This window comes from Halichoeres trimaculatus, unplaced genomic scaffold (assembly GCF_033239565.1).
Source record: "Halichoeres trimaculatus isolate MK-OKI-2021-1 unplaced genomic scaffold, fHalTri1.1 fHalTri1_scaffold_14, whole genome shotgun sequence".
In the NCBI taxonomy this organism is placed as follows: Eukaryota; Metazoa; Chordata; class Actinopteri; order Labriformes; family Labridae; genus Halichoeres; species Halichoeres trimaculatus.
Genome location: NW_027437192.1, coordinates 17,855,118 through 17,879,545, shown reverse-complemented (window position 1 = coordinate 17,879,545; position 24,428 = coordinate 17,855,118). Strand labels below are relative to the sequence as shown.

The 24,428-nt window shown below is 38.8% G+C and overlaps 3 protein-coding genes across 3 annotated transcripts; 2 read left to right on the top strand and 1 right to left on the bottom strand.

The window, feature by feature from the left end:
• The first annotated feature begins 6,429 nt into the window (after positions 1-6,429).
• Positions 6,430-10,134, top strand: fabp3 (fatty acid binding protein 3, muscle and heart). The gene is made up of 4 exons (XM_074686225.1): positions 6,430-6,643; positions 8,636-8,808; positions 9,623-9,724; positions 9,810-10,134. Exons 1-4 carry the CDS (start codon positions 6,571-6,573, stop codon positions 9,861-9,863), a joined length of 402 nt encoding a protein of 133 aa, XP_074542326.1. The 5' UTR covers positions 6,430-6,570; the 3' UTR covers positions 9,864-10,134.
• Positions 10,135-11,436: 1,302 nt separating this feature from the next.
• Positions 11,437-16,259, bottom strand: zcchc17 (zinc finger, CCHC domain containing 17). Its single transcript, XM_074686224.1, has 7 exons — positions 16,163-16,259; positions 15,351-15,542; positions 13,833-13,933; positions 13,648-13,739; positions 13,465-13,565; positions 13,195-13,343; positions 11,437-12,943 (listed from the first exon to the last, which is right to left on the bottom strand). Exons 2-7 carry the CDS (start codon positions 15,487-15,489, stop codon positions 12,782-12,784), a joined length of 744 nt encoding a protein of 247 aa, XP_074542325.1. The 5' UTR covers positions 15,490-15,542; positions 16,163-16,259; the 3' UTR covers positions 11,437-12,781.
• A 27-nt stretch (positions 16,260-16,286) lies between these two features.
• snrnp40 (small nuclear ribonucleoprotein 40 (U5)) lies at positions 16,287-24,118 on the top strand. Its single transcript, XM_074686223.1, has 10 exons — positions 16,287-16,518; positions 17,320-17,449; positions 18,207-18,300; positions 19,205-19,370; positions 19,491-19,613; positions 20,856-20,976; positions 21,083-21,165; positions 21,373-21,434; positions 23,573-23,676; positions 23,859-24,118. Exons 1-10 carry the CDS (start codon positions 16,408-16,410, stop codon positions 23,906-23,908), a joined length of 1,044 nt encoding a protein of 347 aa, XP_074542324.1. The 5' UTR covers positions 16,287-16,407; the 3' UTR covers positions 23,909-24,118.
• The last annotated feature ends 310 nt before the right edge of the window (positions 24,119-24,428 follow it).

Sequence of the window (24,428 nt, the reverse complement as noted above, 5' to 3'; positions counted from 1 at the left end):
TTGAATAACTCTGTCTGGCCTTTTTATTTTGTATTACTTTTTTTCAACCTGTAGCTGGCTCACTTGAGGGTTTAAAAGGCAAGTGAAGGAATGCAAGTGAAGGCCCATCTCTGCACATACACAAACATACACCCTGCTCTGTTGTTTATCTGTTTTTGTGCCAACAACTGCTATCAGGTCGGATGAAAACACTTGTACCTTTTTATGAAGGTTAATTTCATTAGTTTGACAAATTGTAAATACAATCACTTAATTGGTGATCAGCCAACTCAGTTATCACTCTTTGTCTTTTCAATACTGTTTCATTTATCTGAGTCCTCCTATTAATTGTACCTTAACACCATTAAGTACAGTTAATACTGCACGTTTTGAAGTCAGCCGAAGCAGTGGAAAAAGCAAGAAAACACTTCCTTTATCATACATGCAGTCCCGAAAATTTCAGGAATCCAACCCCCAAAAGCTTCAGTGTCCATTCACACATGTCCCTCACAGCAGGGGATTTTCTTTGCTGGTCTCAAAAGGCAGGACAAGGATGCTGCAGTAGTCAGCTTGGGATTCTACAACATAAATGAGAGTCAAAGGCTATGCTAAGTATTTTTTGCTTAGAACACACAGCCACATGCACTCATTGCAGCGTTGAAAAGAATTATTGCTGTCACTCGCCTTTTTGCGAAGACAGTGAACTAACTCTCAATAACAATATCCCAGTCCACCCATTCTGCCACGGAGAAGAGTGACTCAGAGAAAGGACATGGAATGTGCAGACATTTTCTCAGTGTTGGTGACATTTTCTGTCTGTGGCAGATGTGTGATGTGTATATGAATGTTTGACATGACAGCCTCCTAAACCTACAACCACACCCCTCTGGCATCACAAAGCCCTGTCCTTAAGATCAAAAGACAACTTAACTGTACACATTGGAGACAATGTGTAAAAACCCTGCCTTGAATGGGCAGTCTTCAAAAGCACAAGTGCAAGGTATAGCTGTACACAGTCACAATACTACTGAATAGGAGAGGAAAAAGATACACAGATCAGAAGGTAACACCTTTATTTCATGCATGTTGATTATACTCATACACTAGTCACTTGATATCTACTCTCTCATTGTGAATTTCCCTGACTTTTACCCGCTGCTTTTTAAATCTGACTCTTTGTTGAACTTAAACCAGAAGAAATTCGTTCAAAACTATTTTGAAAATTTTGGCTTTTTGCATTTCATGCATCCCACCTTGAAAATTTCAGGAAACGTTTAACAGTTTACTTCTAGGGTACAAATGGCTGTTGCAAGAGCATGCAGAAAGAGTGACTGAATATTATATATACTAATTGTAACAAATGATTGCACAAATAAGTGTGTTTCAGGAGGGAGTGGCAGCTTGTTAATCATTCATAGTACTCTCACAGCCACAAAAACACATGGAAGCCAAAGGCATGCTGGAAGAGACATCAACATTCCTCGCTTTGTGGCGTTCCCACTCCTCCTCTAGCTGTTTGGGGATTTCAATTAGTTCAACAGTTTAGGCACTTCTCCCACAGTCAGCCACATGCATACACACACACTTATCCATAGACACACATATAAACATACCAGCTTGGTCAAAGACTCATGTGTCAATCCCAAACAAAGAGAGCGCGGGTTTTGCCTGAACAGCATGGGGGAAATAATCACCTCTGGGGTCAATAGCCTCAGCAGCTGTCTGGTCTGGAAAATTGATTTTGTTATGTACACAAAGATCAGTCAGGTTCACCTCAGACACAGCTAAGACTTTGCTCTTGGAGTTGCCAATATGCATGGTATACAAGCAAACAACTTTGAATGCATGCGTTACAATCTTAAAAATCTAGGCTGCAGATAAATCATTTTGACCTTTCACCTCCTCTCTCTTGCTCCCTCTCCCCTTCCCCCTCTCTTGAAGTGTCCTTCTCTCACACCTGCTGAAGTCACACTCGTGCACATCACACATTTGTTCTCTCACACACATATGTGCCAGTTTAGACACACTAATGTAGGAGACTTCGGAGGGAACGCAAGGACAAGGGCAGTGGGACAGGGTGTGTGATATGGTCAGATGTGATGTAATAGGTCTCTCTTTTCACTGCCTTACTGCTGCTAAATCTTTACTTCCCCGATCTTTGAGTGTGTGTGTGTGTGTGTGTGTGTGTGTGTGTGTGTGTGTGTGTATGTGTGTGTGTGTGTGTGTGTGTGTGTGTGTGTGTGTGTGTGTGGGTGTGTGTGTGTGGGTGTGTGTGTGTGTGTGTGTGTGTGTGTGTGTGTGTGTGTGTGTGTGTGTGTGTGTGCTGGGGAACACAAGTTTCATTAAGCATTTCTGTTATTGCATAACATCCAAGGATCATCAGACCATCTGCAGCTGGGAAAATTTCATCAGGAAGACTCATAAGAAGATGATAAGCAGGCGTTTGACTTTTTTGAATGAATGCTTTTGCTGTATACTGAAACATTTTTGTGGGGACTTTTATGGAAAGTGAGGACATGATGTCCTGTCTCCACATCTGCAGAAAGCCTTTTGGGACCATCTAGTCTCTTGGGCCTTAAGGGAACAGTTTTAATCTTTTTTCACAGCCACATGTTCGGTTTATTATGAGCTATTAATGGTACAGAATTGAATATGTACCATAATAGAGACCACAAACCATGTTACAATAACCATACCATTATATTACATGGTTCCACTCAGGTAAACATACATTACATCACTTAAGGAGGCTGCGAGAAGGATCTGTTTAAACTGGATTGTAGTGACACTTTCTAGCCCAGAGTCTCATAGACACTGTCGTGAAGACGTGACTTTAAACAAGGCCTTTACTTTGTTCAAGACAACTTTTACAGGAAGCAATTCCCCGAGCCAAGGATGTATATCAACAGTTATGTAGCTCCATTGTTTAAAGCATGAAAACAGGCAAACATTGCAAATTGTACCATAGTTTAGTACCCATCTATATTTGGCCCTACTGTCAGCTCTAAGTCATGTCCGTAATGTGTAAAGTTAGTGAATCCTGGTCATGTCTACCCAGTTTTCTACCAAGCAGAGCTAGCGTAACCTCACTCTTCATTTTATTGATAGACTCTCAAGTTTGAACAGACCACTGCAAAATAACTGCTGCACGTGGGTTGGAATGGACATAATCACGAACACTTAAGCCTGTTTTTTTGAGCCTTTAGCTCGTGTTTTAGCCTTTAGCTTGTGCCCTCTCACTATCCATTTTGTCTTAGAGACTTAAATGTGCTGAGAATCAGTCTGTTCCTGCTCAACCCGATCAGGAAGCTAAGAAGTAGCATTTAGGAATAACCTGTATTGTGTAACATTGGCGCTGATAATCTCATTTTTAAGTGCGGATTACAATCAGGCATATGTCAAGAAGGGAGACTTTTCAAGATCACTTAGGAACTCCTCACAGCCCCTTTAAATACATGTACCAAGTTAACATGGTTGTTCCAATAGATAAAAAAAAAATAGCCAATGAGAAGGAGTGAAAACTGCAGTTTATAGAGCCTGGCTCTATAGCAACTCAAGGCTGGCTGCAGAAATCATACAAACATTCACAAAAGACAATTTATAAACAAATTTACATCCTGCATAAAAGAAAAAAGAAATGAAAACAAAGAAACAGGTTGGCCTGAGAAAGTTATTTTTCTATTGGCACTGTAGCTATTTGTTTAAATGTCCTTTACTATTGTGCGTCAATGATACCAAACTATAAACAGAGAGTTAAAATTCTATGGGTTTAATGTATAGTTTGTTGGGAAAAGGGTTTGGACAAATCTAGAAATAATACCATCAAATTTTAAATAAAGACATGATTGATAAAAGCTTTGGCTCACAGTCTTTTATCTCTCCAAGCAAGAGTGATTAGATTAAAACGATCCTTTACAGACAGTGTGGTTGCTGATTCAAAGTGGTCTGGCAGTATATGCAAACGATCTGACATCTCACATCCATTTTGATTGAAATGTTGCTTTAGCATCTGATCATTTGCATGTCCCCGCTTGAGCTGGTGCATTGTTATTACCTGCAACAAATCTCATGTAAAGACAAAGAGCAGCAAGGCACTGTCTGTCTCCTGATTAGCTGTTAGGCTTTTTACTGCCCTGGTTACACCAATTTTTAAACATGTGAACAAATAGGTTTACTATGTAAGGTTAAATTCATTCATAAAATATTATTTTGTTGAAAAATATGCATACTTTTTAATCAGGGACATAATGTAAGTGGGTATGCTTGTATTCTGTCCTTACATCAATGGGAAACAACAACCTCATTTTGACCTTACAGCAACAGCTCATGGTCCACGTGTGTGTAAGTTTACAAGTGTTCGCACAATTCACGCAAACACACAAACACATGCAACACACTTGTTGGCCTCTGTGCTCTTGCAGGCCAGAGTGGGGTCAGCTAAAGTCAAACAAGCACAAACTCAGGTGGAAAAATTCCAAAGCAAACAGCAATGAGACTAATCAGGGGGTCAGAGACGACCCTGAGGACATTCTTTTAACCTCCCACACCCCACTCCTGAAAAAATCCCCCTACAAGCCCCTCTTCCCCTCAGGCCCAATCTGTTTTCTTTCCCATTCTCCTTCTGACAGCAGGGGGTTTGTTCAGCAGCCCCTCCTTGTCCCTCATCCCCTTTTTCTTTTTTCTTTTCCCTGCCTTTTATTCTGAGTTAAGATTTTCAAGCAGTAGCCCTGTTTCTCTCACAGATCCTCTCTGTCTGACATTTTCTCACATGATCTGCTACTCCTTGTAAACAGAATTTCTTCACAGTAAATATGACAGTGTAATCTTTATGAATGAGATACAGGAACTCTTAAATGTGTTTATATATATATATATATATATATATATATATATATATATATATATATATATATATATATATATATATATATATATATATATATATATATATATATATAATTTAACCTTTCTTAAACCATGTTGGTCCCATTAAAATTAAAAACCACCTTTTCAAGGGAGACCTGGCCAAGACAGGCAGCAGCAAAAACACAAAGTTTCACATGGTAAACAAAAATGAGACAAAGCACAATCAACAAAACACAATATTATGGATTAAAATCCCATTCCAGAGATCAATTGTTTAAACAGCCAGAACAGATTAAAAAACATTGACGGACACCAGCTCCCTGAGCTTGAAGTTGTTCTGCAACTGGTACCAAGTTATGGGTGCAGAAAATCTGAAAGCCCTTTCCCAATTTCTGTCTGAGCATTTGGGACAGCAAAAAGGGGTCCTGAGAACACAGAGAGTATTGTCTGGTATTTTACTGCATAATAAAAACATAAATAGTGAGGAAGCACATCAAGAACTGCCTTAGAGATGAAAATGAACCAGTGCTTGAGCCTCTGGATCGCCAAAGCAGGCCATCCAACTCGAAAGTACAACTCACAATAGTGAGTCAGAGGTTATGAGCCTCGAGGAGGCATGGTAGGCAGTATAGACCATATGGAGACACTGTGCAGAGGCATGCATGTAAAAAAGATCTCCATTATCTGAAATAAGTAAAACAACTGCAGCGACAAGCCACTTTTTTAAATTAAAAGAAAAACACAACTTATTTTTAAAATAAAGTAGTCAAAATATTGAAGTATGGATAGAATATTTGGTGCTTATATACCAACTGAGTGTGAAACTAAGTGACATTTTTCCATGGACAAACATAAAGCAAGTAATATTTGTTATGGAAAATAGCACTTTCTCTAAAACTCCAACCATAAAGTGTTTTCCAATTTTGTAATAAGTCAGTTCAGTTCTATATAACTGGAGTTTGCTTTATTGGATGCAGTTGTTGGGAGAGAAAGTGATTAATTTAAATGTTGCCACTTCATCTTATAACTCAGCTGGCTCAGTGTTTTTTTACTTTTAATTTCAGACATAACCTGACTGTTCTTTATCTGAAACTATCGAACAGATTAGGTCTTACTTCAGATGTTTTACCAAGTTTTGATGTTATTTTATCCTTTCTGTGTGCATCCTAACTTTTGGTGTAAAGCACTTGGTAACTGCTTTTTTTTGAAAGGTGCAGTACAAATACGAATACTATTTTTATTTTTTATAGTTCTTATTATTATTAAAGATAATTTTATTATTGAGCCACTCTACTATCTAAAATTAACTTTCTGTAATTTTTATCATTCAGAGTTAAACAGAAGTGCAGTTTACGTTACAATACATCAAACCAGTTACAAAAACTACATAACTACCGTCAGGGCTTTTGAGTAGTCATGAAAATAAAATCCATACGCTCTGCATTCAATCACACCATATTTGCATAGAAGCTATTTTAGCCAAACTAGTTTATCACTGCCTCTGTCACCCTCCTCCTCCTCAGCAGAGCTGTGTGATGTCACGAACAGCCGGTATAAATCCAGCCAGTGAGCGCTCAGCAGCAGCCGGTGGTGCTGACTACACTGTCTCCGTCCCTCTCCCTCTTCTCTCTTCTCACTCCGTCGCTCCCTCGCTTTGCAGCCCGTCTCTGTCTCTGTGTCCCACGCCTTCACACCGTCTCGTACATCCACCCTACCGCAGCAGCCATGGCCGAAGCTTTCGTTGGCAAGTGGAACCTGAAGACTAGCGAAAAGTTTGACGAATACATGAAGGAGCTGGGTGAGTATCTGATTTTATTTTGTATTTGAAAGACCATGCTGCGTGCGTCTACGCATGCGCGTTCACCAAAAGGATGCAGGGGTGACAGTGCTGCATGTAGCACACAAAATAAGGCTGAGTGGTGATAACCGTTGTGTTTAATTTGGAAATACGGTGAGGAAAGAGGGGCTAATGCCAATAGGGAGGTTAAACAGGGAAGATGAGGAGGAGGAGGCGGCAGAAAAAGATGAAGAAAGAAAGCTGAAGAGTATTAGAGAAAGACTGGTTGACCGCATGGTCTAAGAGCTGGAAACGAGGGAGGGGCTTTCTCTTGGTGGAGGAAAGAAATAACCTCAGTGTGGGAAACTCAGAATGGCAACCAACTGGCATTCACACACGCGCATGCACACAGGCGCGTGCACACTTAAAGGCGCGTAATGTGGGTGACCTGCGTTGAAAGCTGTTCATTGTTTGAGGCTATGGGAGGAATACTGAGATGGACCATGAGCCAAACTAGACAGGGCGAAGTGGGATTAAAAGTACTACACACATAGTTTGTTTGTGTGTGTGTGAGTAATAGGGGCAGGTTCTCAGAGTTTTACAACCGTGAAGAATGACACTGCCATTTGTGTGTGTGTGTGTGTGTGTGTGTGTGTGTGTGTGTGTGTGTGTGTGTGTGTGCGTGCGTGTGTGTGTGTGTGTGTGTAAGATTCATGTCCACTGACCCTAGAGCCATATTAACATTGACCTCCTGTCCGCTGATCACCATAGAAACTAGAGACCCTATAACCCCTAACCCCAATCCACTCTATCAATGAGGCATGCATGCACACACACACACACACACACACACACACACAGTGGCTTTTTTGTCGTATTGATTGTGGAAAAAGTTACCACTCTGGCTTTTAGAGATAAACTGGATTGTCAGCCTGTAAAAAGCACACATTCAGTTATGCTAGCAAAAGGGTGTGAGTCACTGCCATCCAATGAAATTCACCTTCTTGATCCTTTCCCACACACACACACACACACACACACACACACACACACACACACACACACACACACACACACACTCACACACACTTTAAAGCAAATGTGTGTTCATTTGCACAAGCACACACATGCCTGGACAGGCACACAGATCAATGGGGGCTCTCAAAGCTTAAAACAAGCTGCAGGTCTGGAGTAAGATAAACAGTGATAAGAGGTTTTGTTAGCTGAAGAAGACCCAAAGGGTAAATTTACAGCTACTGTGTTTACATTTGTCTAAAAGTCAAGCCAGTTAATATTCCCAGTTTGGTTTTATTTATTTATTGTATATTAACCATGAATCAGTCTGCCTTTAATTGAATGGGTTCATTCAGATTCAAGATGTCCATTGCGGTCATTTGGACAGCACTTTAATCAAACTGGGGTGATATATTCTCTTCAAGTGACACCGGCCCCGTAATGAAAAGTACAACTTTGATTAGATGATTTTACTTAACATTGAGTGTTTTTGTTCGAAACTTATCTTTGCGTTTACAGTCTGTTGAACCCTTAACCCCATAAACTGATGCAAGAATATTTTGCATATGCTTTTAATAGTAATAAAAGCAATGAAAAAAATAAATCTTTTGCCCCTTTACAGACACATGAAGTTTAGGTAAATTGTAAAAAGAGCGACAACATTAAAATGTGCTTGCTCAAAAGAAGAACTGTCAAATCAGGTCCAGAGGAAATCCTTGAAGCGTTACATGAATATTTATGTGTTTGCTTTGGTTATTTCTCTTATTAGTGAAGACTTATACTACTTATATCTGTATGATCATCACAATGTAATTCAAATTTCTCCAACATGTAAACATCAAAGATTGAAGTTATTCCCATCAGGTGTACCATGTGGGTAGTGCTTATTTGCATGCAACTCATCCATGTGCGCATTTAGCCCAAGGCCTACCTGTGTCATCACAGATGAGGGGTGTTCGCTTGTCACATGTTTTTGATGTGTTCATGTTCTTCCTACAGGTGTGGGTTATGCTACCCGTAAGATTGGCGGCCTTACCAAGCCAACCACCATCATCACAGTTGACGGCGAAACCGTAACAGTGAGGACAGAGAGCGCAGTGAGGAACACAGAGATCAACTTCAAGCTTGGAGAGGAGTTTGATGAGACGACTGCAGATGACAGGAAAGTCAAGGTGAGAGGTCAAAAGTCAGGCTACAAACACAGAAGAGGGGGCAAAAATGATGAATGCTCTTCCGGTGTTGAATATCAGACTTTTAGAACTGGATTAGAACACTGCAAAAACTGAAATCTTATCACGTGTTTTTGTCTTTCTTTCAGTAGAAAATTCCTTTTTAGACTCAATACGAGTCAAATTCACATGACCAATCCAGAAAAATGTCTTGTTTAAAGTTATTTAAGGACGAAACTGAGGTCTGAATTGCTCGTAACCAGAAAAAAAATCTGCCAATGGAACAGGAGAAAAGTTACTTGTTTTAAGACATTGTTGTAGTCTCAATTAAATTTTCAAGCAATTTTTTCTTGTTCCATTGGCAGATTTTTTTACTGGTTACAAGTGATTCAAACCTCATTTTTGTACTCTGATAACTTGAAACAAGACATTTTTCTGGATTAATAAGTTGAAAGTGGCTCATATCGAGTATAAAAAGGCAATTTTTCTTAAAAAAAGACAAAAACACTTGATTAGATTTCAGTTTTTTGCAGTGAAGGAATAAACAAAGTACTGTGATGTGTAATAGTATGAGGTGTGATATTTGTAGTGAAAGTGAGCACAGCGGCCTACGCCAAAGAGGTCTGTGGTGAGAAATGAGTGTAAGCGTTATTTCATAATTCTTCATTAAGAAATTAAACCTGTCACACAGCAGCCTTACTTACTCTTCATTTGAAGGCACAGAGGATTATCCCGTGCTGAAAAGTAAAGGAAAAGTTTGTATTGAAAGGTTTATGATCTTGTTTGTTTCCTAAAAAACTGTCTTTTTTGATTCCAGTCCGTTGTGACGCTAGAGGACGGGAAGCTGGTTCATGTACAGAAGTGGGACGGCAAAGAGACAAGTCTGGTCAGGGAAGTCAATGGCAACAACCTCACACTGGTAAGTATTTAAACAAAGTGCCTACATTTAATATCATGCATGTGTGGTTGCTTTAGTTTAATTTTAATTATTATTTTTTCCGCAGACACTCACAATGGGAGACATTGTTTCTACACGTCACTATGAGAAGACAGAGTAAAATAACAAACACTGAAACCCTTCCCCAGCATCTTCTAGCATCTGTTAAAGCCCTGCAACCCCAAGACTCAACATATTCTCGTGCCCGATCAAGAGTATATCTCTTTAATTTCCTGTGAACTGTGCGAGCAGTGTTAACATTTCTGCCGGCTGTGACCTTCCCTTTCCTCATGTTCCTCTGTTAAAATGGTTTACTTTGACTGTAAAACACTGAATAAATTCCAATGATTTGTTGTTTTCTTCTCTAAAATCCCAGGTCTATTTGATTTTCTTTTGTTTTGTAGAAAATGTGTAATGCATGGTGCCTACGATAAACCTGGGAAGAATTTAAAGGTTTGCCTATGAACGCCTCAAAAAGTGTGCACACTATTAAAAGAATTGATAAACAAAGAAACTGCTTCAGGTTGTGTCTCTTCCTGTTTAGTGTTCACACATGGCAGCTATGTCAGTTCAGCAATGTAAAGTTTGCTCGCTAACGGCTGAGTTTACTCTGCTGCTACCCTGAAGGTAGTACAAATTAGACCCACTGACTATGAAGCGCAGTGAAAGAGGTAATTACGTGACACATCTCTCAGGGAGCTTCCTACCAGAGTGGATCAAAGTTGGTATGTCTGAATACATGCAGCTTTCATTGGCTATTACACAGAACCAGGGGTTAAGATTTGAAGTGCAACACAAATGGACAGCTAAGTAGATCCAAGCAGTGTGGCCATAGTTTCCATCACACCATGTTTTACATAGAGACTTAATTTTAGCTCCTGTGTGTCTCACTCGCCGTTGGTCTGGCGAGGTGAGGGGAAATTTTTATTAAAGCTTGGACCTGTTGGGCGGGTACTGTTGTATCCTGTACTTGTACACTGATTGGCGAGTGTGTGCTCTTTAAATAGGGATCATTCCCTCCTACAGTAGATGGACGTCATGTGCTGCTGACACACTGCCAACTGGAGTCAGGGTGAGGAGGTGAAAGGGGGAAGGGTGATCCAGGCCACCACCTGTAGTAACCCTGAACTGAAATGGTCACAAGACAGAAAGAGCTACACATGATGTCAAAATAGATCCTGACAACAGTCTTTTGTGTCATATATACAAGCTACATTATTTCCACAAGGGTTTTAAGGCAAAGGCAAAATAGCAGGACATGTTCAGCTTGTCCTGCTTCAGGGTGTCCACAGAGAAATTGAACTCAATATTTCCTTCTATATTTCCTCCTTCCAACAGAAATCAGTATAACCCTCTGACACAGGCACAGATTACATTCTGTGCAAAGTCCATCAAAATAAAACAGAAAACAAATATCTAAGTATTGAGTTTGGTCCCAATGAGCATGCTACAAAATTGAGAGAAAGTTGGGAAGATGTATGTACAGAGTAACTGGAACATCATTTCTGGAAAACATTAGTCTTCATTTATGTCCAACATCAAATTTTAAAAAAAGGAAGCAAAAATGGATTTGTCAGGTAGCTCAAATAGAAATCTAGACTCTCCTAATTGGGACTTCAAACAAGTTGTGGCCCATCTTGGCTAGGACACTCTTAAAAATGAAAGAAATAAGAAAAAGCTTCCTTTTAATTTGCAAATAATGTGTTTCAGGACCCTGAATAGAATATCCCGCCTAATGGAAAAAACCCTTAAGCCAAGTCAAACTTTTTAATACAAGAGGAAAAAGTATGCAGATTTGACTTGCTAGATTTTCCATTTACTCATTCTATTTGTTGTATTTAAATTAAAAGTCAATTACGCAACATAAAGTTAAACTCCAGTTGCTTGGGCTCATCCCTTCAAGTTTAACTGGTCATTTTATGTGTCATCTTGGACATCTGTGTAGTGCAAGCAGGAGAAAGGACAACATGGGGAAATGAAGAGGCATCTTGAGGCTGCAAACCACTGCCAGAGGAGTGAACTGGAAGTATGTCAAACCACTACAGCTGGAAACAATCTGTTTCTCTACAAGCTTATACAAAACAAAACAGTAAATTTGTCCCACTCTGGGTGTAACTTTGTTCTCATGGGATATGACAGAATTCAAATTGTGTAAATCCCAAGGTTAAGTCACTACTCCTTTCTGTAAAACATTAGCTTTATATGACCTGGGGCTAGAGCAGACCATACCAAAGAAATTCTGATGTGTATGTGCCTGTTTGCTTCATTTCCCCTGAGAACAAGCAACATGGTGAGTTCAAGGTCCATGAACAAAGAAATCAAGAGGAGCATTACAAAAGGAAAAATAAAACCCCTTTAATTGAGCTAACAGCTGACATGCAAGACAGATGTGTGGATATGTGTGTGTGTGTTAAGTAAAATGTCCCTCAGAGGCAAGATACACAACACTAATGTACACACAAATAAAGGTTCAGACAGCCTCAGAATATCACTTCAGCTACAAGTTCCTGTTAGGCTCACTTGTGCTGCAATACACATCCTGTTTGTGTCTGACTACTTCCTATACATGTGTATCCTTGTCTCTGTGTGTGGGTTTGTCTTTGTTTGTCTTCACTGTAAAGGCTTTCCATGTCAGACCCCTCCAAGCGCTGGCTTCACTGTCTTCACGTCCACTTAATGGATTTCCCAGAGTGTTAGAAACCAGATAGTTGTAAACAATACGTGGTTTTAGAGAGTGATAGCCACTCATTGCCATACTGCTTATACCTATCCTGTTTCATGTGGTGTGGAAGCCCCACCCTCTGTGGGGGAGCAAGGGGTTACTTTAGGACAAAGCTCCGAGTCACCTTGTCTTTAAAGCAGTGTCCTTGCCCATTTTGTTTGTAATCATAGTACAATGACACAACTTAAATACATGATCATATGATGCAATTAAATAATACATGGGAGGAAGTCTGCTACAACACATCTTATCACCCACTTCCCCTCTTGTGTCTATCTGAGAAAAGCATGCAGTGTGTGTGTGTGTGTGTGTCTGCCTCAGCTGTGTCTGTGTGATTTATGTTTCTTGTGTTTCTTCTTCTTTTTGTCCTCTCTGTCCGAGTCACGGCGCCTTCTCTTGGTTTTGCATTCGCTACTGCTGCTGCTGTCACTCTCCGACTCCTTCCTCTCCCTCTTCCTCTTCTTCTTCATTTTCTTCTCCTGGAGGATAAACACACATGAAGACTGATTGTTTTGAGTAAAAATAAAATAGTCTTATATGCAGGAAACACTTTTTCCTCAAAATCTAATAGCAATTGCTAGTATCTCTGGCCTAAGCAACCACAGATGTGGAATGCAGTACAGATAATTCAGGAGATGTGTGGGTTGTTGTGCCAGATGACTCACAGCCAAGACACACACAAAAAAAAGAAGACAGGGAATCACTGGACATAAAATAAATTCCTCCTCACCTTCTTTTTCTTCTTCTTCTTGTCTGCATCTTGCTGTGGTGCAACTGTGGTGGTCTGCTGTTGCGGTGGCTGTGGAGCTTCATCGTCCTCTTCAGGCAAAAGAGCGTACTGCAAGCCCGGGGCAGAGAAACAGTCCTTTGTGAAGTGACCTAAAGAGAGCAACAACTGATTCAATCTGCTGCAAAAACTTTAAAAGCAGTTACTGTTCTTTATTATAATTAGAGCGTTCATAAAAATACAGTCTCTGTTATTATGCTCGCAATTTTTCACCTTTGCAGCCGCACTTTGAACATGTTGTGTTGAGTACAGCTTCCAGTGTGATCCTGTTGCCTGTGTGATCTCTAAACTGCTTACGTCTCCTTGAATCCTGCCTACCATCACAAATCACAAAACTGATTTACACTTGTCTGTGTGGAAACACGGGAAGAAATCAAATCTTCTGTTAGCTCTTACTCTGCCATAACATTGTTTGGATCCAGGTCCCGCCCTGTTCCCTGATTGACAGCTTTCATAGAGAAGGACAACTTCACCTTGTCACCCCGAGTCTGGAAAAAACAGAAGAGACAGAGCTGCAATCATCTTTCTCACTTCACAGACCCTTGTGTGTTTTGTTTTGTTTTGTGTGTGTCTGTTGTTACCTCTCTACCGATTACTTTGATCCACACTTTTTCCCCGACATCGACAATCTCTGAGGCATTCTCAACCCGAGAGGCTGACATCTCACTCACATGAACCAGGCCTAAGAAGAAAAGAGAAACAGATGTCAACCTTACTTGATTTTAATTTATAATGTAAAAAAACTATAAGGTTCAATTAAAGTATCAAAACATTGCAAAAACTGCAGCTTGGTTGTTGCAGCCACTCTCTGTCTGCATTTTTTTTATACAACATTAATAAAGTTATGAATGCACTTAAATTTGAACATATAAGAGAAAAACATCTATTTTTAGAGTATTATGATGTTTTGATGTAATCTTTTCTCATACCACCCCCCAGTGGTGACAATAAGAAAAGCTTGATTTAGCGCAGCATGCAGCATATTGAAGCATATCGAAGCCTAAATGTAACATTATAAAAAGTGAAAGAATAAAATTTGCAAAAGAATCCCTTTTAATTTTATTATTCTCTGCTTGACTCCAAATCAACTATTTTGTTCCTTTTTGTTTCTCAAAAAATTGAACTATTGAGAAAGGCATCAATATTTCCCACCAGTAATTTAAATGTCTGAACTCATAACATGTGAACTTGTTAGAAATGTTTTCATTTTTTTATGTTCACGGTCAAATAATGTCAAACATCTCTTCAGTTTTAGAATACATATACTTAAACCTACAGTATTTCATTTTGAGTTTACTAATCAAGTTCTCACAAAACAATGCACTTTTTCATTGATATTCTACTATTTTGAGACCCACTGAGTTAATCTTTATTATTACTTTGGATTTCTGTTCATACAATTTTACAGTGAGCAGAAAAACTAGACTTAAAATTTATCTTAACCGTGGTTATGCTAATAAAATAAACTGTGAACAATAAAACCAAGGGTTTGAATGAATATATGTAAAGGTCCTGTATTAAGTTCCCTTGTGACCTCAATGTAGGACAATGCCGCACTTTTAAGACTCTACAACTGACATAACACATAAAAATTATCAGTCATCCAAGCTTTCCAAGCATCAAATAAAGACTGTCAGACACGATGAGTAACACTCAGGAAGCTTGATGAACATCCAGTGCCTTTCAGTTTATTTTCTGTATTTCTGTATTTTCTGTCTGGGCCCATTCTCCTTTGGTTCTGACCACAATCCCTTCCCTGGCAGTGGTTTTACCTAGTAGTAGATGTAGGTATAAATACAGACCCTTTGTAGTGCTGCATGTGTCTCTATGGTCTAAAGCTGTATGTAAGGATTAGTTTAACTGTTCCAGACTTAATTTACATTGTTTTTACATGCTCTTGAGTAACCCACTATGTCTACTACTTCTTTAATTCTGTGTTGTTTTTAAAGCCTTTCCACAGTAAACTTCCTCATAATTTTGAAATTTCATAAGGTGTTTATGGAGTGAATATGTATTGGCAATGAGAGTGTACAAAGAAACAAGTGTCAGTGCCCCCCCTCCTTTTTTTTTTTTTTTTTTTTTTTTTTTTTTTAACCAACCTTCTTTCTTGTATCCTGGTAGTCTGACAAAGGCTCCATAGGTCTGCACAGAAACAACCTCACCCTTGGCAATGCTATACATAGGTGGAAGACCATCCAGCCCAGCAGGTTCTGGTGCTGATCCTTCACTGTCGGACATTTTCACTCTCAGGGTGGACCGCAAGAAGCATCAACGAGAAGCATCAACAAGATCTAGAAAATTAACAATGAACAAATTTTATAACGTGCATTATTTTTGAACTGTCTGCAAATGCAAGTATCTACAGACTAAAATTAAAAGTGACTTTGGTTATATTATTGAGTAAACATTTTAATTATCCTTCGATTAATTTACGGAGATTAAGACCTCTTGATTTTGTTGTTTGTCAATCCCAGTTACTCCTAAAACATTTTGAATAAATCAAGTTCAAATTGTAACATTATATTGATTACTCTACTCACTATTCTCATTTTTGAACTATCCCACTCCACAGTTTTTACATATCCTACAGAGACAAACTGCTGGCATTGTTTAAAGATGGTAGTATCCATGGCTTCACGTGCATAAGAATCAGATAGGGCAAATGTGTTAAAGTAAACTTGAGCTCTCATGTGCTGCAACAGAGAGGTTTGCAGGTAGCCTTGAAGCTAAAGTGTGCTAGCCGATTGAAGCGTCATGTTCCTACAGACTGACTCAGATACATACAAATAAAATCTATACAAGAAAATTGTCCGTGGGTAGTTATAGATCGGGAATCGTAAAACGTTCGACAATGCACCTTTACAGCGCTTATTCGGGGTAAAAATATAGGATTAATGTTTTTTATTTTTACCTTACGTGTTAGCGAAGCCGGAGTTTTTACTTCCCGTTCGAATCCGTTTGACAACAAGCCGTTTGACCAATCAGTGCAGTCGCTGCTCCATCAGCCAATAGTATTTGTTATAGCGAGCGGAAGTGCTTCTGCTTTTCTTCGTTGGTACTTTTTACTCGACGTCCCTCCACGGAAGACGTTCATTCATTTTTTAAAGAAATCTATTCATTTCATCGGATTTCTAGCTTCTTGTCGAATTTTTCGGTATGATTGAACCAATGAAGAGAGCGGCTGACATGGCGGTGGTTCCGGCCACTGCTAAACGACCCCGGACAGAACTGGTAGCGGCGGCACAGTCCCAGCAACTCGTGGCCATGGTACGGAGAGTACTGTTGTTTGTGGAAATGTATTTATTTCTTCAGAGTAGTCGTATCAACCTAATAGTTTAATTTTGACGGTACATAAATTCTGCTTATATACGTGAAATTCACTGAGCACAAACTTAAGTGCCTTAGTTACGCCTTTAGAATCATAGTAGCTTTCACGGGTCAAGGTTTCTAGTGTAGTGAACGGGAAAGTAAATAACAGCAAAGCACTTTTAACAAACTTCAGCTGGATCCCAAACTCAAAAAATATACGTGACACCAGTATTAAAATAATTTTGTCTCGGTATTGTGCACCAATAGATGTCTCTCTCTGTATTTGTTATTTTTGAGCGCTTCTAAGGCCTAAATTTAAAAAAAAAATAAAAGTTAATTGATTGATTGTTTTCATCCCCTGGCCAAAAGTTGGTATACCCTATCCAATAACAACTGTGTAGATATTTTATACTGGACTTTAATCTACAAGGTATCTTAAATGTAAATTCTGTAGACAGGATGACATTGGAAGTATCTAAAATTAAAAAACTTAGCACTTATATTAAAAGAAAATAAGACACAATGTAAGAAATACTGGTGGGATTAATGTTATGAACACCTGAAAATGCTATTGTTAAAAGTAAGAATTTGTTTTTACTTTTTTAATAAAGACACAAGTACATTTACTTGTGTTCCGAAGAAGCAGCCATTGAGTATGTCGAGCTACATCACTTGAAGTGATTTTTGCTTTGTTGCGTTTTTAAATCACATTGATAATTACCAAACTATTATCTGTTACTAATAATGTCTCCTTTTCAGGGCCCCCCACGCAGCTCCAGCCTGCAGGCTCCCATCATGCTGATGTCAGGCCATGAGGGCGAAGTCTACTGCTGCAAGTTTCACCCCAACGGAGCCACACTGGCCTCCTCAGGATTTGACAGACTCATATGTAAGACATAAACACATCAGCTGGTATGAAAAGAAGATTGGGGCTGATTAATCAGGGCAATTAACGACTTGAAATAATTAAAAGTGGCCAACTAAATGCCCTGCAGGCAGACTTCGCAGTTGCCAAGCTGTTGAGCAATGTCAACAGTCTACAAAATGATAAAACATTCTTCCCCTTCAAATGACAGCTTATTAAATCTGGCTGATGTGTCATATAAAGTTTAACTTGAGACATATACTGAAATGTATAGAATAAACCAATGTTTCTTCTTTTTCTTTTCTTCTTTTCTAGTAATTTAACTCATTTAAAAGCCAATCAGATTCCTGATACTCCCCAAAAAAACACGTTTATTACACTGTAGTATGTATGGAGTTATTGATGCCATTAACTAATAGTTTTGTATCAAAAATAACAGCAATTGGAAATAGGTATCATATGCTGGCGGTTGACCAACCTGCTTTTTAATCACCAGCATTTGCATCAGCAGATAAAAATGATATTAGTTGACCACTTGTAGAAAGTTGAATTATCTGTTTAAATGTTTTCACACACTTTGTTATCTTAAAATATTAAGTTGTGTTTGGGACTGTAGTTGGATGGTTAGACTTGTTTAACCTTTTATGATGTTTTTTAAGGTGATACTCTTTTTTTAAATGCAAGTGACACTGTGTTGTTTGATAAACTGGATGTTGCAAAACAAATTTCAAAGTAATCGGACAATAAAGTATCATCTAATCTTGTCTTATCTTTTCTGCAGTGCTGTGGAATGTGTATGGAGATTGTGAGAATTATGCCACCCTAAAGGGTCACAGTGGAGCAGTGATGGAGCTGCATTACAACACAGATGGCAGGTATGATCAGTCTTTATGTTTTTTTTTCCCCTCTGTTTTTTGACGTAGCACACAGTACCTTTAACATTTTGAATTGCAGTTTGGGTGCCCTTATTTGGTCTCATAGTTTGAGCTCATTCTCTAAAAACAGAGTCAGGTGCAGCAGTTTGTCTCCCTGTCACAACCCTTTACTAGAGCCCTGTTTCCACCAAGCGGTTTAGTTCGGTTCGTCTAGGTACAGCACACATTTTGTGGTGTTTCCACTGACTAATCCTGGGATAGATCGCCAGATAACTTTTTGGTACCCTCCCGCTAGGGTGCCAGACTGAGCCAACCCGATACCGAGAGATGGCGCTACAACACTGCAGTCTGTTGATTGGTTGAAAGAACCGACAGTGGCTGTATTTCTGCACACATTCTTCTCTGAAACAAAGCTTGATTCTGCTTTTTTAGCTAAGAGCCACATGGAAATCACAAAAGAGACGAGTTGCTGGATGTCTTTCATTGTTGCTCTTTGTTTACTTTGTCATGTTTTTCTTGACCTATCCAACTCATACCAGACTGTCCTGATCTAAACCAGACTGCTTGGTGGAAACGGGGCTTCAATGTCTACCCCTATCATCTACATCCCACATTGTCTGTCTCTCCCGTCTAAAGCCTGCAAAATAATATTAAAATGAAGCACAGCTGTCAATACGACATAGTTACAGAAGCAGCGAACTTGGGATCTTTAGCCCCTCAAAAGTGATCATAAACTGAACAGCATCATTAATCAAAGAAAAGAAAAGAAAGTCTCCTTTTTATTTCTCAGCTTATAGAAGCACACATTTCCTTTTTATTAAACCTGTACATCAATAACATACATCAGATTATAAAAGTGTTTAAAAAGGGTTTTCAGTGTTTGATATCTTGTTGTGTACGTCAGCATGCTGTTTTCAGCAAGCACAGACAAGACTGTAGGCGTGTGGGACAGTGAAACAGGCGAGAGGATCAAGCGTCTGAAGGGCCACACATCTTTTGTAAACACCTGCTACCCGGCTCGCAGAGGACCCCAGCTCGTCTGCACTGGCAGTGATGACGGGACTGTCAAGGTGAATATAATCAACAAAACAGTGTAGATAGTGGATTTCTTTTTTTTATTTTAAAACTTTTTTTCAGTGTGATACTGTGGCTTAGGCTCATCTTTCCATTTGTGATCGTCACTCTTTCAGCTGTGGGACATTCGTAAGAAAGGGGCTATCCACACTTTCCAGAACACCTACCAGGTGTTGGCTGTCACCTTTAATGACACCAGCGACCAAATCTTGTCAGGAGGCATCGATAATGACATCAAGGTACTGAACTGGAGTGGACCTAGTAAACCTTAACCTCCTGAGACCCAGACTTTTGTCTGTTATGCTTTCTTCTTGCTATTTAGGATAAGGGAGATCTAATAAGTATAATATCTAAATTTGGTCTTTTTGGAAGTTTGGTTATTTGTGTTATGAGTAGTTATTAGCGTTGTCGTACTTCAATAAACTTTTTCACTGAAATGGGTGTAATGTTGAGATATCACCATAAGATGACGTGGGCAGTGTCCCTAAATTTGGTTTATAGGTCAAAGTTTTACCAAATGAACTACCATGGGTCTGAGAGGTAGAAATGTAATGTCCACCTATGTGGATGCTAGGTCTTGTGATTATGTATGTGAAAATCCATCTTATTTAGAGTAATTTGATAAAGATCAGTCTAGAGACAATTAAATAAACCTTTGAGACAAACTGTTTTAGAAGGAAAGCTCTCAAGGATCAAAGAATGTGAGGCAAAATAAATCCTTCATTGATTGTCTGAAAAAAAGATCTAGCTTAACTTAACATTAAATAATGATCAGTCTGTTACCTCGTGTCTTGTGGGGAGGTCATGGCAGTTAAATAAAGAAGCCCCACTTCTTAAGAGTCTAAACCAGGTTTTGCTCTTTTTCCGGGGTTTACAGTAAGCCCTGTGTGTGAACCCAATAAGGGGCCTCTTTTGAGCCTCCAGATTAGTTGACAGTGACCATTGCTACAGGCTGTCTGAAAATGTTATCCTCTGTTTTAAGAGTTCACTGCTAATTCTTGACTTATACCACCTTTACTCATTTATTCAATCAGACTCATTTTTTACCTCTTCTGCAGGCTTCAAAACAGAACAACAGAGCCCTCTTTTTGTTTCACTGTAATTTTCAAAGTGTAAAGGTGAAATGAAAGTTTAGCATTCCGAAAAACAAGGAGGGGTCTTTGCATGATTTGTAGCAGTATTCAGGTGTTTTGTCCTCATTCTGTTTACTAGTCTCATACAAACCCTGCTGCAGACTCCCTTGAGATATACTTGCTTGATGTGTTGTAATGTACTATATTCAAGTGTCCTTGAATTTTTATTTTTATCCCTGGACTCATGGCAACTGGCTATCCACTTTAGATATATCTACAGATAATATAACCTCAAGCTTGACCCCTTGTTTTTTTTAATAATAGAGAGTCTATAGAGAGTATGTCTGATAATGAAACCAGTGAGAAAGGAGTTTTTTTTGATTGTGTGTGTGTGTGTGTGTGGTGTAGGTGTGGGACTTACGGCAGAACAAGCTCATCTACAACATGCACGGTCATGGAGACTCAGTCACTGGACTCAGCCTGAGCTCAGAGGGGTCGTACCTCCTTTCTAACTCCATGGACAATACAGGTAAGATGCTACAGGTTATATTTGTATGATTATGTTTAAGAGATGTCTCCATTGGGTGTTTAACCTTAATTGTGCTATGGCTGATTCCTTGTGTGCCTTTATTCAGTGCGTATTTGGGATGTTCGACCATTTGCACCCAAGGAGAGATGTGTGAAGATTTTCCAGGGCAATGTCCACAACTTTGAAAAGGTAATGTATGGATAATTCTCTGACATTTTGTCTGGAGCAAGTTTAATCGACCACAGCTGAGAGTTAACTTCCTCCTAACAGTCTATATTTTTCAGCTTCAGTCTCGTTGTCTACCACAACTCCTTTTTATCCTGGTGTGAAAAAGTGTGTAAAACATGATCATAACATTTTTAAAGCTAATGCTGTCCCAAATATCTGTAATTTCAGAATTTGCTGAGGTGCTCCTGGTCGACTGATGGCAGTAAGATAGCTGCAGGCTCAGCTGACAGGTAAGATTAACAAAAAGAGACAGACGCATACATTCACACTCATCACATTTTAACTTTCTTGCACACACAAGCCAAACGCTTTTTAGGAAGTTTTAAGGAAAACTTGCATTTAATCGTTAGTGTGAGGCCAAGAGTGTTTTTTATATCAAATGAAGAAATCTTTTCAGTTTTTTGAATGACATTCATCTAAAATATAACAGTGTTGATCAAACAAGATCACTGTGTCTTAATGTGCAGGGGTTTTTTTTGAAGTGAAAGAAAAATCCAGCCTTGGCTTCGGTCCCACTTAATCTTTACTTTTGTGTTGTCTCATAAGAAAAGGGCATTGAAGACAAAACTATGGAGAGCTCAAAAAGCCCGCAAGAACTGTTAGGCTTTAAGAAAACATCACTTCCTCAGATATCTGGGCACATATCACATCAAACAGGGTGTCTGCAGGGTCTTAAAAAGTATTAAAAGTTGATAAATCAATTTGGGGAAAATTAAGGGCCTTAAAAAGTATTAAAAAGTCTTAATTGTGGTTTTATGAGGTATTAAGTTTCATAGGTATTCAAGCTTTGACCCAAAAAATATCCATGAATATTTATTTACCTCCTTGCAACTGTCCCCTGATTGGGTAAAATTCTAAAACAGAAAAGAATAGAGTTACTTTATTGATCCCAAACTGGGAAATTGTTGTGTTAACAGCAGAAATCGATGGAGTCAGTAGAAAAGTACAAAAAGAATAAAATAAAAAAAATACATAAAGACTCTAGTTACAATAAAATACAACAATAAGGATTGTGGGTGGTATAAACACCAGCTATAAATTAACGTCATTTCTAGTTTCATAAAGAGAAATTAAATACAGCATTAAAGCAAATCACACAATCTCCGGCACATGTCCTAAATTTTAAAAATGATTAAATAATTTCTCATTTTTTTCAGCAAGTTTGCCTCGAATAACTGCTGTTTCTTGTTGTGGGAGTGTCGATAAACCTGCCTTTGGTTTCATTTGTTCTTTCAAGCTTTATTCCTCCTTAGCTTACAGCATTTCTGTAAAACTGTAAACTACAACTGTTGAAAAGTGGATGCTAACAACAAAAGTTGCGATAAAGTCTTAAAACTTTTTCAAAGGATTTTGAAAAAGTCTTATAAAGGTATTGAAATCAACCTCAGGATTTTAGCATATACCCTGATCAAAGCAATTATACAAACATCTCTACAACAGAAACCCAGTTCTTTTCATTCAATCTATATTTTCTGACAGGAAAGGGTTACTCATAAAATATCCATCACATTTTAAAAGTATGAGTTTATAAGATATCTATTGTAATAAGTTCTGAATGTGTTCAGGATGAGAAATAGAATTATTTTAACTTCCATAACCCATGCTGATGATTTATGATACCCTGGCAACTGCCAGCTGGCAGGCTCAGCCATTGCCAAAGAATATGTAGGGATATGTGAGTATCGATACCAGGTTTGGTGTTGGGCCGATATCCAAGGCAAGCAGTAGGCGCTATGTGCATTAGGTCCTGTTCAGACAACATGAATAATCCAGGGAGAGTTAACGGTTAAACCGTTTTATTTTGCCTCTCAGTTTTTATTTTTTAAGCTAGCTCTCTGACAGTTGTTAGTTTTATTTTTCACTTTTGTTAGTTTACTAAAAACAAATTGTAAACTCAGAGTAAGTTGTTTTCTGTTTTATTTTGGACTGAATGGCGGAGTGACTGTGTTGTCTTTGTTGAAAATGATCTGTCACTGGGAATTAAATTCTTAGGTATCAAAGGCACTACTGGTGATTACTCAAGAGGGAGTACTTGTATTAACCTGAAAAAAGTGGTTTTAAACATCCCTAATGATTCGGTTGGAAGGATTTTTTTATCAGTGCCAGTCATATGCCAACTTTCAACCCACTGTTACATCAAAATAATTGCATCCTCTATGATAATATTACTAATAAAATTTAGCAATTTAAATGATCAGTTACTTAATTTAATGATTACAACATAGGCAAAGAACTTGCAGAATGTACCATTATGCAGTGGTACACCAGATGCTGGTATACTTAGCTTTTATAGAAAATGAGAGATGATTTTTTGTGTTTTAACTCATGTTAAGAATTAATGTGGCTTTGTATTCATCTTTGTTTGCAGGTTTGTGTACATCTGGGACACCACATCACGTAGGATCCTGTACAAACTACCGGGCCATGCTGGCTCTGTCAACGAAGTGGCCTTTCACCCGGAGGAGCCCATTGGTGAGACAAACATCTGCTTTCGTCTTAAAGCACAGCACAAGCTGTCATTTACCTCAGACAATTGGGATGAATATTTTCTAGGACGATCAAGACGTCGTCATTACACTTTCTGGTTTGTGTACCTCAGGCTCATGAATGATGATACGAGTGTAATCATCTTCTCCCTCTGTCTCTCCGCACAGTGCTGTCTGGCTCCAGTGATAAACGCCTCTACATGGGAGAGATTCAGTAGTATGAAGATAAAACTTGGATGAGTGTTTGTGTGTGTGTATGTGCGTGTGTGTTCTGCCTCAGAAGTGGATGGGTGGTGTACGACAGTGGTTTGGGAGTCTGTAATTTCATGTGCTTCAGCTTGTCACCAAACAACCTCAGGACATAGGTTTGAAGTTTATTACGCTCGGTCACCACAACCTCCTGACTGACTCATTTTTTATCACAATTTGCTTCTTTTTAGTAAACTTGAGTATTCTGAAAATGTGTCTCCTGTCATTTTTATCTGTTCTTTGTGTTGAAGTATTTTTGAAGACAGTAAAACTGGGCTAATTTTATCCGCCAAGATTAAAAATAGGGAACAACGTGACCTGATTATGCCCGGATGAGTTATTTGATCATTTTTCCACAACAAAGACTAAAAGAACTATGCCTCTGTCTCCATTTACTGTTTACTATGTTTCCAAAATGTGTGGAAAAATATCAGTCGGTCTTTGATTGTAGACAGGATGTAAAGACACTGCTGCATTTCAGTAGTTAAC

Coding starts and splice junctions, on each gene's coding strand:
- fabp3 (XM_074686225.1), top strand. CDS start 6,571: ATGGCCGAAGCTTTCGTTGGCAAGTGGAACCTGAAGACTAGCGAAAAG. Junction 6,644..8,635: donor CGAATACATGAAGGAGCTGG/GTGAGTATCTGA, acceptor TTCTTCCTACAG/GTGTGGGTTATGCTACCCGT. Junction 9,725..9,809: donor ATGGCAACAACCTCACACTG/GTAAGTATTTAA, acceptor TTTTTTCCGCAG/ACACTCACAATGGGAGACAT.
- zcchc17 (XM_074686224.1), bottom strand. CDS start 15,489: ATGTCCGACAGTGAAGGATCAGCACCAGAACCTGCTGGGCTGGATGGT. Junction 13,344..13,464: donor TTCAAAGTGCGGCTGCAAAG/GTGAAAAATTGC, acceptor TGCTCTCTTTAG/GTCACTTCACAAAGGACTGT. Junction 12,944..13,194: donor AGAAGAAGAAGAAAAAGAAG/GTGAGGAGGAAT, acceptor TTTATCCTCCAG/GAGAAGAAAATGAAGAAGAA.
- snrnp40 (XM_074686223.1), top strand. CDS start 16,408: ATGATTGAACCAATGAAGAGAGCGGCTGACATGGCGGTGGTTCCGGCC. Junction 19,371..19,490: donor GTGATGACGGGACTGTCAAG/GTGAATATAATC, acceptor TCACTCTTTCAG/CTGTGGGACATTCGTAAGAA. Junction 21,166..21,372: donor ATGTCCACAACTTTGAAAAG/GTAATGTATGGA, acceptor CTGTAATTTCAG/AATTTGCTGAGGTGCTCCTG.